The following is a 16174-nucleotide window of genomic DNA, read 5'->3' as shown; positions in this document are numbered from 1 at the left end:
AGGTAGTACTGCATCTCCTAAGCAGGTAGTACTACACCTCCTAGCCAGGTAGTCCTGCACCTCCTAAGCAGGTAGTCCAGGGGACCAGTGGGTGGAGACTCTAGTGGTGGTCCGTGGTCTGCTCTGCACCTTATAATCTGGCACGGGACGAGTTTCAGTTCAACAGGTTTGAGTGAGTCCAGCATGCCGAGGAAGAGGAGAAGTCCTGCGAGGCAGGTCGTGTGCTTCATCAGCTGTCTCATGTTCGGGATGAAGCGGTGCTACGGTGCTACGCTAACACGGCCAGCTTCCTGGGTTTCCCCCGGGATGTCCCCAGGATCTCCCCGGGATGTCCCCGGGATGTCCCCGGGTGCCCTTTCACGCGCCGGCCTCATCTGACAGGAGGAAAGGTAAATGTGCCGGCGAAGGCCGACGGTGAGATGCTGGAGAGACGGAAGACCAAACGTCTGGCCAGACCCGGAAGTTTCCATGCCGGAAGTTTCCATGCCGGAAGTTTCCATGCCGGAAGTCGGAAGTTTCCATGCCGGAAGTTTCCATGCCGGGTTCTCCCGTTTCCACTCACACAGCCGCACGGCCACGTCCGCACACACATCTGACGCTCCAACGGCAAACCATGCTGACGGCTCACATTTGTGTGACGTCACACACACGCACACACACACACAATACACACAGGATACACACAAGACACACACACACACACGAGGCACACATGATACACACACGCACACGATACACACACACACACACACGATGCACACGATACACACACAAAATACACACAGGATACACACACACACACACGATGCACACACGATACAAAGACACACACGATACACACACACACACACACAATACACATAGGATACACACACAACACACACACACACACACACACACGATGCACACGATACACACACAAAATACACACAGGATACACACACACACACGATGCACACATGATACACAGACACACACGATACACACACACACACACACACACAATACACATGGGATACACACACAACACACACACACGATGCACACACACAATACACACAGGTGATACACACACAAGATGTACACGATACACACACGACACACACACGATACAAATACGATACACACACGAAGCACACACAAACGATACACATGATACACACGACACACACACGATGCACACACGCACACAGGATACACACACATGACACACGCACATGATACACATGACACACACGATACACGCACACGATACACACACACGATGCGCACATACACACAATACACACACAACACACACACGATACACACAACACACACGAGATACACACACGACACACACGATACACACACGATACACACACGATGCACACACATGATACACACATGATACACATGATACACATGATACACGCACATGATACACACACGATACAAACACGATACACACACAATACACACATAAAACACACATGATACGCCCACACAAGAGACACACACGAGACACACCACACACACACACGACACACACACGATACACACACACAACACACTCACACGACACAGACGATACACACACGATAAACACACATGGTGCACACACACGGTACACACACGATACACACACATGATGCACACACTATGCACACACACACAATACACACACACACGACACACACACACACATGAAAAACACACAAACACACACACTCACCCACACACACAGTTGGGTGGTGTGGTGAGAGCGGTTGGTGTTGAGGAGGTTGTCACACTGTGTGTTGTTAACACGTGTGTATTGTGTGTTAACCGGCTGGTCAACATTGTATTTATCCACCAGACTACAGCCACGCGCCGCCACAGACACACACCGACGGACAGACGGACCGCCATTCCTGCTCTCCACTCAGCCCTGTGATGTGAGGCGGGGGGACTGTGTGCGCCCGACAGTCTGTGTGTGTGTGTGTGTGTGTGTGTGTGTGTGTGTGTGTGTGTGTGTGTGCGTTCCAACCAGTCCTCTAGCCTGGTGGAAAATGCTGACTTTTAATGTCGTTTTTTTTCCCCTTCTCTTTTCATAAAACACAAAGCCACAGACTTAACTGGGCCTCCGAATCGCTCCCTCTCTCTCCCTCCCTCCACCTCTCTTTCTCTCACTCTCTCCATCTCTCTCTTTCTCTCACTCTCTCCCTCCACCTCTCTTTCTCTCACTCTCTCCATCACTCTCTTTCCATTTCTTTCTCCATCTCTCTCCATCGTTCTCTCTCTCATTTCTTCCTCCATCTCACTCTCCACCTCTCTCCCCCTCCGCCTCTCTATCTCTCACTCCATCTCTCACCCCTCTCTCACTCCATTTCTTTCTCCATCTCTCTCTCCATCTCTTCCCTCCACTCACTCTCTCGCCTCCCCCTCTCTCTCTCGCCCCTCTCTCCCCCTCTCTCTCTATGTATATGAGTATTTGTTTTAATGTTGTTATCTTGATGTGAATGAAACATTGGTCCATTAAAGGCTTGGCTAAAGGTCAAAGGTCTCTCTCTCTCTCTCTTGCTCCATTTCTTTCTCCATCTCTCTCTGTCTCTCTGTCTTTGTCTCTGTCTCTGCCTGTCTCTTTCTCTGTCTCTGTCTCTGTCTGTCTCTCTCTGTCTGCATCTCTGTCTCTGTCTCTCTGTCTGTCTCTCTCTGTCTGCATCTCTGTCTCTCTCTGTCTGTCTCTCTCTGTCTCTCTCTGTCTCTCTCTGTCTGTCTCTCTCTGTCTGCATCTCTGTCTCTGTCTCTGTCTGTCTCTCTCTGTCTGCATCTCTGTCTCTGTCTGTCTCTCTCTGTCTCTGTCTCTCTCTCTGTCTCTCTGTCTCTGTCTGTCTGTCTGTCTGTCTGTCTGTCTGTCTGTCTGTCTGTCTCTCTCTGTCTCTCTCTGTCTCTGTCTCTGTCTGTCTCTCTCTCTGTCTGTCTGTCTGCATCTCTGTCTCTGTCTCTCTCTGTCTGTCTCTGTCTGCCTCTCTGTCTCTGTCTCTCTCTGTCTGTCTGTCTGTCTGTCTGTCTCTGTCTGCCTCTCTGTCTCTGTCTCTCTCTGTCTGTCTGTCTGTCTGTCTGTCTGTCTGTCTCTGTCTGCCTCTCCGTCTCTGTCTCTGTCTCTTTATGGACATGTTAATATGTCACACTGTTCATATTGTATAAGAAGGTGTGTCACTGTTCATGGCTTGAGTCTGTCTCTTCTGAAATAGAGCTGCTTTAAATCCTAGAAGAGGAGAAACCCACTCTCTCTCTCTCTCTCTCTCTCTCTCTCTCTCTCTCTCTCTCTCTCTCTCTCTCTCTCTCTCTCTCTCTCTCTCTCTCTCTCTCTCCCTCTCCGTCTCGGCCTCCGTCCATGGAAAAAGTGATGGAGAGGGAGAGGAGACGGCAGACAGCCGAGCCTTCTGACCCAGTACTAAAAGTCAACCAGCTGAGACATTTCCTGTCTTTCATAACCCTGCAGTCTAATAATCCACATGTACCTTTAGTCCAGAAGCCGACACACACCGAACCGTGCTGAAGGGTTTGTGTCGTCCCACACGCGTCATGACGCACAACCGACCCATCTACACCCTCCATTTATACAGTCTTTACCGCTCTCTCTCTTCTTTCTTTCTTTCTTTCTTTCTTTTTTCTCCCCAGTTGTGCCCGGCCAATTACCCCACTCCTCCGAGTCGTCCCGGTCTCTGCTCCACCCCCTCTGCTGATCCGGGGAGGGCTGAAGACCACCACATGCCTCCTCCCATACATGTGGAGTCACCAGCCACTTCCTTTCACCTGACAGTGAGGGGTTTCACCAGGGGGACATAGCGCGTGGGAGGATCACACTATTCCCCCCAGTCCCCCCTCCCCCGAACAGGTGCCCCGACCGACCAGAGGAGGCGCTAGTGCAGCAACCAGGACACATACCCACATCTGGCTTCCCACCCGCAGACACGGCCGATTGTGTCTGTAGGGACGCCCGACCAAGCCAGAGGTAACGTGGGGATTCGAACTGGCGATCCCCGTGTTGGTAGGCAACGGAATAGGCCACCACACTACCTGCATACCCCCTCTTTCTTTCACTTCCCTTGGCAGGTTAACAGCAGTCTATGTGCATAAACAGAGCCGTGTGAAACAAACGTTACGGACTCATCGTCTCACAGTGAGGCCGTCGCATGACACGGCAACGCAACCGGTCTCGTCTCCGGGGCCCTGAATTCTTTGCATGTTTTAAGTCGGCGTGGTGCAATATGTCGCAAACTGCCGCCTATTGTCCCGGGGCCGGGTCAAGTTTGCAGAGAAAACGCACTGCGTCCCACTGAACACAGCAACGGGTCACTCCGGGTCGTTTATCTGCACAGCCATGACTGAGAGCAGGAGGGAAACACACACATTCACATGGGGGAAGGCTGCAGGGGGAAGGCTGCGGGGGGAAGGCTGCGGGGGGAAGGCTGCAGGGGAAGGCTGCAGGGGGAAGGCTGCAGGGGGAAGGCTGCAGGGGGAAGGCTGCGGGGGGGAAGGCTGCGGGGGGGAAGGCTGCGGGGGGAAGGCTGCAGGGGGAAGGCTGCGGGGGGGAAGGCTGCGGGGGAAGGCTGCAGGGGGAAGGCTGCGGGGGGGAAGGCTGCAGGGGGAAGGCTGCGGGGGGGAAGGCTGCAGGGGAAAGGCTGCATGGGAAGGCTGCGGGGGGGAAGGCTGCAGGGGGAAGGCTGCGGGGGGGAAGGCTGCAGGGGGAAGGCTGCGGGGGGGAAGGCTGCAGGGGGAAGGCTGCGGGGGGGAAGGCTGCAGGGGAAAGGCTGCATGGGAAGGCTGCGGGGGGGAAGGCTGCGGGGGGAAGGCTGCGGGGGGAAGGCTGCGGGGGGGAAGGCTGCAGGGGGAAGGCTGCGGGGGGGAAGGCTGCGGGGGAAGGCTGCAGGGGGAAGGCTGCGGGGGGGAAGGCTGCAGGAGGAAGGCTGCGGGGGGGAAGGCTGCGGGGGAAGGCTGCAGGGGGAAGGCTGCGGGGGGGAAGGCTGCGGGGGGGAAGGCTGCGGGGGAAGGCTGCATGGGAAGGCTGCGGGGGAAGGCTGCGGGGGAAGGCTGCAGGGGGAAGGCTGCGGGGGGGAAGGCTGCGGAGGAAGGCTGCAGGGGAAAGGCTGCATGGGAAGGCTGCGGGGGAAGGCTGCGGGGGAAGGCTGCGGGGGAAGGCTGCAGGGGGAAGGCTGCAGGGGGAAGGCTGCGGGGGAAGGCTGCAGGGGGAAGGCTGCGGGGGGGAAGGCTGCGGGGGAAGGCTGCATGGGTAGGCTGCAGGGGGAAGGCTGCAGGGGGAAGGCTGCAGGGGGAAGGCTGCGGGGGAAGGCTGCAGGGGGAAGGCTGCGGGGGAAGGCTGCAGGGGGAAGGCTGCAGGGGGAAGGCTGCAGGGGGAAGGCTGCAGGGGGAAGGCTGCGGGGAAGGCTGCAGGGGAAGGCTGCGGGGGGAAGGCTGCAGGGGGAAGGCTGCATGGGAAGGCTGCAGGGGGAAGGCTGCGGGGGGAAGGCTGCAGGGGGAAGGCTGCGGGGAAGGCTGCGGGGGGAAGGCTGCGGAGGAAGGCTGCAGGGGGAAGGCTGCAGGGGGAAGGCTACAGGAGCTCCCCTCTTCCAGGCTTCCTTTACTGGTTCCCAACTCACAGACCCTGTTTACACCGGGTGTTAAAATGTGTTTTGGGCGATCGGATCACAAGTGGACAGCGGGACACGTCGCCGTTTACACCTGTGACCATCACGCGTCTGCAAATGCGTCCTGCCGACCACCTGTGATCAGATTTCGTTACTCCGAAGAAGAAGAAGAAGAAGATTTCCTGACGCATCAGGACGCATTAGCGTTTACACTACAACAGATATGTGGTCAAATGCGTCCCAGACCACCTCGGGAGGGGGTTTGAGTAACCGGTTCGCAGACCGTTTTGGTGGTGGTTTACGCTTGTATTTAGCTCTGTCCACTTGTGAGCCGATCACGGAAAACACATTTTAAACCCCAGTGTAAACGGGGTCATCGTTCCTCTCAAACCCGTTCTGGGCACGTGCTGACGTGGTTAAAACAATACGACGCGTGTGCACAGGTGGTTCCTCCACATAAATACACACTCTGCACCACGCGTGGTTCACACACAGCTTGTGTGTCTCCGGTAGGGAACGAGTCACCTTACACAACTTTTCTACACGTGTTGTGTTGCTGCCGACACAAACCTCAACTGCCAACACAAGTGTCAAAACATACCCCCTTCCATCCATCCATCCATCCATCCTGTGTGTGTGTGTGTGTGTGTGTGTGTGTGTGTGTGTGTGTGTGTGTGTGTGTGTGTGTGTGTGTGTGTGTGTGTGTGTGTGTGTGTGTGTGTGTGTGTGTAAAAAACAATAGCTGTCTCAGGCTCTTATTTTTAGAGAAAACAAACGTCCGAACTTCCCTGGAGCAAAGCCTGAGTTCAAACAAAGCTTTGTTTAGGAAAACGACAAACACACACACACACACACACACAGGCACATACCAGATGTGTGCGTGCACACATGCACACACACACACACACACTCACACACAGACAGACACACACACACACTGACACACATGTATACACCACGTGCACTCACTCACACACACACACACACACACACACACACACACACACACACACACACACACACACACACACACACACACGCATGCACACACCATGTGCGCTCACACACACACACACACACACACACACACACACACACACACACACACACACACACACACACACACACACACACACATACACACACTCACACACAGACAGCCACACACACACACTGGCACATGAATACCCCACTTGCACTTACACACACACACACACACACACACATGCATACACCATGTGCGCTCACACACACACACACACACTCACACACACTCACACACAGACAGACACACACACACTGGCACATGAATACACCACGTGCACTTACACACACACACACACGTATACACCACGTGTGCTATTACACACACACACACACACACACACACGCATGCATACACCATGTGCGCTCACACACGCACACACACACACACACACACACACACACACACACACACTGACGCATGTATACACCATGTGCGCTCACCCCCCCCCACACACACACACACACACACATGGTGGTGAGTGGCTGGTGCGTGAGCCGGCGTGCCGGTGTGGGCTGGGTGCTGGGTGCTGGGTTCTGTGAGCAGGACCGTGGAGCGGCAGGGTGTTGACGGTGGGAACAGCAGAAGCCCGGTGGGCCGGTGGCCCGGCGGGCCGGCGGGCCGTTCTGCTGCACACAGGAACCATGCGAGTCACGGCCCGCTGCTGTGCAGGATGAGCAAAGCAACCTGTTCTCCCGCATCACAACAGCCTCCATTACGCCCGCACCGTCGTTCATGTCACGCCGCCCAGCCCTTCGAGGCAAAGCCCCCAACAGCAGCTTCACCAGAGATGCCGGCTGCCGGCGTATCCGGGCGGAGGGAGAGCGGAGACGGAGCGGAGAACTCCAGCGACGATGTTCACTGAACATGTGGCAGCTCACAACACAACCCGTGGCTTACACCAACAAAAGGCCGACACTGTGCGGCACCCCTCCCCTTTCAGTAAGAAGCCACAACCTTAACACATATATCCTTTTACTTCAGATAACTTCTCCCGGTGCTACACCCTGCACCAACTACTGTACTGGAGCACATCTACAGATTCAGTCTTTGTGGCGCTTTCGCGAGTCCTCAGACTGTATCTGTGGTTTGTGTTGTGCTGTGTGGGTGCAGGTGTCCGTGCACGGACTGGGGAGTTGTGCACCGTCTGTGCTGCCCTTAGTTGTGTGCGTGTCTTCTTCGAGGTGGGTTGTAGTTGGTGTTGTGTCAGCCCCATGCGAGCTCACGCTTTGTGGGCCTGCGGTCCACCTCAGGCAAGTGCTGAGCGGCGCTGGCGGGGGTCTGGCAGCTCTCTCGACGACAGCGGGGGATCAGTGTGCGCAGCAAGCTCTCGCACACCACCATGCACCAGGTAAGTGACTGGGCCTAGACGTTTCACCACAGTACCTCTGGCCCACTTCTCCCTTCCCCCTCGAAAGTTTCTCACATGGACCACGACCACCCCCAGTCAGGACCTTCAATGTAGACGAAGATCCGTCATGGATCGTTTTCTGTTTATGTTGGTTTTCTTTTCTAAATCTAGCACGGTCGGGCCTTGAGGGGGCTAAAACGAGTCCCTCAGCTGGTGTTTCAGAAACAGCTGGGCCGGAGCGCACCCAGTCACCGAGTGTGGTGTACTTCTGTACATCGGAAGGACACTTCCCATGTGACGTCTTTCAGCGTCTGTGCTGACCTCTCCGCCGCACGGTTCGAAGCGGGGCGATAAGCAGGGACAAGGGTCTGCTTGATTGCACTGTTTCTCAGAAACTGTCTTGAGTTCTGCTGGGATAAACTGGGAGCCGTTGTCCCTCACACAGTCCTCCGGTAATCCACATGCTGCAAAGTGGGCACGGCGAACCTCGATGGTTTCGGTTGCTGGGGTAGAAGCTATAGGAACGACTTCCAACCGTTTCGAGTGGCTGTCCACAAACACCAGAGAGGGCTGCTCGTCTTTTTCTACAACGTCCGGGTGACTCCTTCGCCACGGCTGTCCGGGCCACTTCCAGCAATGCGACGGTACTACAGCAGGCAGTTTCCGCACCGCCTGACATGCACTGCGGTCCCGCGCAATGTCTTCTATGTCAGCCTATCTGAGGCCACCACACGCAGCTTCTAGCTAGGGCAGACGCCAGGGGGGGCAGCATGATGAGATACGGCAGATGCCCTGGCGTCCCTCATACGGGTCCTCCAGTAGTCTCTGTCTGTGAGCCGAAGGAAGAACAACCCTAAGTCCCCACAAGATACACCCGTGGTCTTCCGGCAGCGGCAGTCCTTTCCCGTAGTAACCTTCAATGACTCCTCTCTAGCATCGTCTGGCCGGCCGCTCAGGATGTAGTCCTTCACCTTGCAAAGAGTGGCGTCCGTCTTTGTGCCTCGAGCTATTTCACTAGCTTGCACAGGCAGCTCATCCACGGAAGTAAACGTAGAAAATTTCCTGCTCCACCGCTGTATCATCTTTATGTGCACTTGGCAACCCTGACAGCGTGTCAGCATTGGCTTGGTCTTCTGACCTCCGATATTCGATGTCATAAGTGTAGGCCATCAGGATCAGTGGCCAGCGCTGCATCGGCAGTGCTGTCAGTGTGGGGATGGCTGACTTCGGTCCTAATATAGCGAACAATGGTTTGTGGTCGGTAGTCAAGACGAACTTGCTTGGCCCCAAAGATGATGGATAGCGCCTCTTTTTTTATCTGTGCATATTTTCTTTAAGCCTCTTGTCAGCGTGCGTGACACGAACACAACTGGCCTTTCCCCACCATTCTGTTGTACATGCGAGATCCCTGCTCCCACACCACAGGAGGAGGCATCCCAGGATAGCCTCACCTGTCTTGTGCTATCATAGTGCTCTAGCGCTGTGCTTTGCAGTAGCTCTTCTTTCCCCCCTTTTTGAACGTTGCTTCACGGGCTGCTGTCCGCCGCGACGATGCATCCTTTTTTCCAAAAGTTCATGGAGAGGTGGTAGCAGAGTAGCCAAATCCTTCAAAAACTTCCCATAATAATTTAGGAGGCCGAGCCAGGAATGCAGTTCCCCTACATTACTGGGCCTTGGAGCATTCACTGTGGCGGCAACTTTTCCTTCTGTGGGATGCAACCCCTCTTCATCAGTGAGATGCCCTAAGTACTCCACCTTGTCTTTCAAAAACTGACATTTGGCCCACTTCACTCTTGCTCTGTACTTCTCTGTCCTACTTAAAACCTCTTCCAGTCTCATCAGGTGCTTCTCCATGGTGCTCGCCGTTCATACGGAGACTCCATATGAAAGGTGATGATACCTGTGTAGGCCTCTGTGAGTACTGTCTGTCAGATACCTTTCTGATCCTGGGCTTAGCTGCATCTGCGGGTAAGCATGTGACACGTCTAGTTTGGAGAATGGTTCGCCTTCTGCCGATGTTGCAAACAGATCTTCGGTATTTGGCAGTGGGTTAGATTCTTCCTCCCCGCGCTAATTAATGGCGACTTTGTAGGATGCTTTTGTCTGCTTTAGGTACTACAACTAGGGGTGATGCCCATACACTACGATCAACCTTAGAGATTATACCAGTACTTTCCAATCTGTTTAGCTCCTTATTCACCGGTTCTTTTAGTGCATAGGGCAGGGGTCTGGCCTTTTTAAAAATAGGCTTTGCATTATGGAACTAGGGCACCCCTCAAACACTGACTGACGCTGTTGCAGCACAGCCTCCACTCCAGGCTCCATTTTGTTTCTCCTTGTTCTCACCACAAAGATGTTTGCCCAATTTAGCCTAATTTTCTTCAGCCAATTTTGCCCAAGCAGACCGGGATGGTTGCCTTTAGCTACAACTGAAGGCAAAGTCTCTCTCTCTTGTTCGTTCTCAGTGTTAACCCTTACTTGCCCCTGCAAGGGAATCAGCGCCCCCCTGAAAAAGCTCGTAATTTTATTTTGCACTCCTTAACGGGTAACTGTGCTAGAGCCTCTCTGTATGTCACTTCTGACACTAATGTTACAGCCGCTCCTGTGTCTAACTGCAACTCCACTGCTTTGCCCTGCAAACTCATAGTCGCAGGAATGCCACTGTTCTCATCTGTAGCAGCGTACAATGAACACACTCCAAAAAAGTTCATTTTCTGTCTCCCCAGCTTCTATGTGCAGCTCATTTTCGACATACTGAATTTTCATTACTCTCTTTTTGTTTCTGCACATTCGTACAATGTGCCCGATTTTAGCACAGTGATGCCATTTTTCATTTTTAGATTTGCAGTCATTTGCCACATGTACCTATTACATGGCTGCCGATTTACATCCTGTCCATCCTTGCTCATATGGTTAGCATTGGAGCCCTGGGCTGCTGCTGAGTTTTCTGACTAAACACCCTATTCACATTTGCAGCTTCTCTTTGCTTTCCACAGAATTACATCGTGTTCTTCGAAGCCACCTTCATCGACAGAGCGATGTCACATGCACCCTTGAAAGGGAGATCCCGTTCGGTTAGCAGTGTCCTCTGGATTGCTTCTGCTATAAGCCCATTTACAAATCTACCACGGAGTGCCTGATCCAAGTATCCAGCAAATTCAACATATGCGGAAAGTTGCTTTAAACCCCACAATATAATCTGCCCATGACTCTTCCTCATTTCTCTTCTAAAACGAAAACATTCTTCAATCGCTAATGGTTTGGACTTGTTGTGCTCTGCAAGTGTTTTGCTAACCTTCCCATATGTCAATGTGCTTGGCTTAGCTGGCATAGTCAGGTTCTTCAGCAAACGGTCGGCTTCAGCTCCAACAACTGACAAAAATACGCTAACCTTTTTCACATTTGCCACATTGTTTGCCACCATCCATCGTTCAAATCTTTCGAGGTATGACCCAAAATCTTTTTGGCCTTCCTTGTATTCTGCTATTGGGCCTACACTGAAACTAGACATGTTGCTATTCTACTCAGGCTAACTTTGCTAGCCACTAACCTTTGCAATTTTTTCCCCCCCGCCACACAATCCTTTGTTTTTCATGTCCTTTTCATTTACTTCTTTTGGCTCTCTGTCCCTCTGGATGTGAATCGTTTCTGTCTTTCAACAATTCCATCCATCCTTGTCGCCACTGTTATATCTGGGGTAATGAGTAACGGAGACAGAGCGGAGAATTCAACCGGCGATGTTTACTTAGCATGTGGAAGCTCACATCCAACATGGAACAACAGAACTCGTGGCTTGCACTAACAAAAGGTCGCCACTTGGGGCGTCTATACAACAGTCGGAGAACCATTACCTTAGGTGAAGGTCTAGTAGTGCAATGTTAATGGAGAACAGGAAGTTATGTAGAGGAATATCACCAAATGAATAAGAATCCAAACCACAGGGATTTTCTCTATAAAGCATTTAAGGGGGCTGAAATGCTTTATACCGCTGTGTACCGATGCCAGCTGGATCGGTACACAGCCGTAGCCCTGAAATGATTAGCCCATCCATCCATCATCCAAGCCGCTTATCCAAACCCAGGTCGCAGGGATGCTGGAGCCTATCCCAGCAGTCATTGGGCAGCAGGCGGCGAGGTACCCTGGGCAGGCCGCCAGGCCGTCACAGATCAATTAATTAATTCATTAATAATTAGTCGATTAACCAACAAGTCAACTGAAAGACCATTAATCGGTTATCATTTTGATAGTCGATTAATCGCTTTAGATACTAAAAATGTCAAACATTTTCCGGTTACAGCTTCACAAGATGCTAAGATGTACTCGGCTATGATTCACGTCATAATTAAATTATTTTAAGGGGGGATTGCTTTGGCTGCTGGTTAGAATAAGTAAACGGATGTAAGACAACTTCGGGCTCTGAGAACTTGTAATGGGCATCCGTCGTCACTTTTGACATTGTATAGACCGAGCGATTAATCGAACTGCTACTTTGTAGATGAATCTATAAAGGGAAATAATTGTCAGTTGCAGCCCTACATAGTAGTACTGTATACTCCTCCAGGGTATAGTCATTTATTCATTTACAACTTGATGCAACCGTCGTCATCAGACAGAGCGCTGTTCACGTCATTTAGGCTCAAACACCAAATTCAAATGACGTCGACTGCGAATGCAAACACATATGGGGAAATATCTGATCATGTAAATGATTTTCCCCAACATTGTCAGACCTGTGATCACTGCAGCATTTTAATTAAGTACATCAACCAACCAACCAATCAATCAATCAATCAATCAATTAATTACGTTTCCTTTATGAATCCCCTTGGGGAAATTCAGTTACTGCAAATTAACCCACCCCTAGCTGTGATCTGTGTAGCTAGGAGCGGTGGGCTCCCGCCGTGCAGCACCCGGGGGACCAGCTCCAGTTCGTCTCGCCATGCCTCGGTCAGGGGCAGACAGGAGTATTAACCTTAACATGCACACTTCCTTTGATGGCGGGGGGAAACCGGAGCACCCGGAGAAACCCCACTGCAGACACGGGGAGAACATGCAAACTCCACACGGAGGACGACCCGGGATGACCCCCAAGGTTGGACAACCCCGGGGTTCAAACCCGGGACCTTCTTGCTGTGAGGCGACAGCGCTGACCACTGGGCGACCGCGGCACCGACACGTTAGATTTGCTCATTTTGGGGGCAGTTTTAAAGAAAACTACCAGAATAAAACTAAATTAGCGATAGTTCAAATCTGTTAACTAAACCGAAATTCCAGCGGTTTCCTTCAGGAAGCAACAGAATTCCTGTTTCCGTAAAGTTTATTAGAGGTTTGAGTCTACAATGTAGGGGCGTCACAGCCTGCCGGGGAGGGCGGGCTGTGGTAAATGGTTGTGTGTCACATGTTTTTTCGTAACTTTAGCATCAGCACATGTTAGCATTAATCTGAGGGAAGACTGGCGGCCTTGTGGAGTCTCACTGAGAAATGTTAGCGATGCAAAACTCTTGTTGTGTCCTCCAACACAACTGAGGCATGACATTGTAGACATTGTGTTGCTGAATGACATTCTTGGGCAGCAGTATGGCATTCATGTGTGTGTGTGTGTGTGTGGGGGGGGGTAAACTGTTTGTGTATCACTTCATTCAGCAGTCAGGACAAATGCATGCCCCCCCCCACACACACTTGTTTATACTTCTATCTTCATGAGGACTCCTCATTGACTACATGCATGCCTTAGCCCTTAACCCTGACCTTAACCCTCATGACTACATGTCTAACCTTAACCCTTACCCTCACCTTAACCCTCATGACTACATGTCTAACCTTAACCCTTACCCTGACCTTAACCCTCATGACCACATGTCTAACCTTAACCCTTACCCTCACCTTAAGCCTCATGACTACATGTCTAACCTTAACCCTTACCCTGACCTTAACCCTCATGACCACATGTCTAACCTTAACCCTTACCCTGACCTTAACCCTCATGACTACATGTCTAACCTTAACCCTTACCCTCACCTTAAGCCTCATGACTACATGTCTAACCTTAACCCTTACCCTCACCTTAAGCCTCATGACTACATGTCTAACCTTAACCCTTACCCTGACCTTAACCCTCATGACTACATGTCTAACCTTAACCCTTACCCTGACCTTAACCCTCATGACTACATGTCTAACCTTAGCCCTTAACCCTCACCTTAACTCTCATGACTACATGTCTAACCTTAACCCTTACCCTGAACTTAACCCTCATGACTACATGTCTAACCTTAACCCTTACCCTCACCTTAACCCTCATGACTACATGTCTAACCTTAACCCTTACCCCGACCATAACCCTCATGACTACATGTCTAACCTTAACCCTTACCCTGACCTTAACCCTCATGACTACATGTCTAACCTTAACCCTTACCCTGACCTTAACCCTCATGACCACATGTCTAACCTTAACCCTTACCCTGACCTTAACCCTCATGACTACATGTCTAACCTTAACCCTTACCCTGACCTTAACCCTCATGACTACATGTCTAACCTTAACCCTTACCCTGACCTTAACCCTCATGACCACATGTCTAACCTTAACCCTTACCCTGACCTTAACCCTCATGACTACATGTCTAACCTTAACCCTTACCCTGACCTTAACCCTCATGACTACATGTCTAACCTTAACCCTTACCCTGAACTTAATTCTCATGACTACATGTCTAACCTTAACCCTTACCCTGACCTTAACCCTCATGACTACATGTCTAACCTTAACCCTTACCCTGACCTTAACCCTCATGACTACATGTCTAACCTTAGCCCTTAACCCTCACCTTAACTCTCATGACTACATGTCTAACCTTAACCCTTACCCTGACCTTAACCCTCATGACTACATGTCTAACCTTAACCCTTAACCCTCACCTTAACTCTCATGACTACATGTCTAACCTTAACCCTTAACCCTCACCTTAACCCTCATGACTACATGTCTAACCTTAGCCCTTAACCCTCACCTTAACTCTCATGACTACATGTCTAACCTTAACCCTTACCCTTACCTTAACCCTCATGACTACATGTCTAACCTTAACCCTTACCCTGACCTTAACCCTCATGACTACATGTCTAACCTTAACCCTTACCCTCACCTTAACTCTCATGACTACATGTCTAACCTTAACCCTTACCCTGACCTTAACCCTCATGACTACATGTCTAACCTTAACCCTTACCCTGACCTTAACCCTCATGACTACATGTCTAACCTTAACCCTTACCCCGACCTTAACTCTCATGACTACATGTCTAACCTTAACCCTTACCCTGACCTTAACCCTCATGACTACATGTCTAACCTTAACCCTTACCCTGACCTTAACCCTCATGACTACATGTCTAACCTTAACCCTTACCCTGACCTTAACCCTCATGACTACATGTCTAACCTTAACCCTTACCCTGAACTTAACCCTCATGACTACATGTCTAACCTTAACCCTTACCCTGACCTTAACCCTCATGACCACATGTCTAACCTTAACCCTTACCCTGACCTTAACCCTCATGACTACATGTCTAACCTTAACCCTTACCCTGATCTTAACCATCATACCTGGGTGTCCAACCTTAACCCTTACCCTGACCTTAACCCTCATGACTACATGTCTAACCTTAACCCTTACCCTGACCTTAACCCTCATGACTACATGTCTAACCTTAACCCTTACCCTGACCTTAACCCTCATGACCACATGTCTAACCTTAACCCTTACCCTGACCTTAACCCTCATGACTACATGTCTAACCTTAGCCCTTAACCCTCACCTTAACCCTCATGACTACATGTCTAACCTTAACCCTTACCCTGATCTTAACCATCATACCTGGGTGTCCAACCTTAACCCTTACCCTGACCTTAACCCTCATGACTACATGTCTAACCTTAACCCTTACCCTGACCTTAACCCTCATGACCACATGTCTAACCTTAACCCTTACCCTGACCTTAACCCTCATGACTACATGTCTAACCTTAGCCCTTAACCCTCACCTTAACCCTCATGACTACATGTCTAACCTTAACCCTTACCCTGATCTTAACCATCATACCTGGGTGTCCAACCTTAACCCTTACCCTGACCTTAACTCTCATGACTACATGTCTAA

At 51.2% G+C, this 16174-nt stretch overlaps 2 protein-coding genes across 2 annotated transcripts in view; both read right to left on the bottom strand.

Moving 5' to 3' along the window:
- The window catches only part of emp2 (epithelial membrane protein 2), a 42386-nt gene that overhangs the window by 17895 nt on the left and 8317 nt on the right, over positions 1 to 16174 (bottom strand). The gene's annotated exons all lie outside the window — the stretch shown is intronic.
- On the bottom strand, positions 4321 to 7373 carry LOC130119199 (uncharacterized). Its single transcript, XM_056287630.1, has 2 exons — positions 7129 to 7373; positions 4321 to 5629 (listed from the first exon to the last, which is right to left on the bottom strand). The coding sequence occupies exons 1-2, from the start codon at positions 7371 to 7373 to the stop codon at positions 4321 to 4323; spliced, it is 1554 nt and encodes a 517-aa protein (XP_056143605.1).

The sequence above is a fragment of the Lampris incognitus genome, chromosome 10, assembly GCF_029633865.1.
Source record: "Lampris incognitus isolate fLamInc1 chromosome 10, fLamInc1.hap2, whole genome shotgun sequence".
Lineage (NCBI taxonomy): Eukaryota > Metazoa > Chordata > Actinopteri > Lampriformes > Lampridae > Lampris > Lampris incognitus.
Note: the sequence above shows the minus strand (reverse complement) of the source record. Positions and strands in the feature narration are given on the sequence as shown.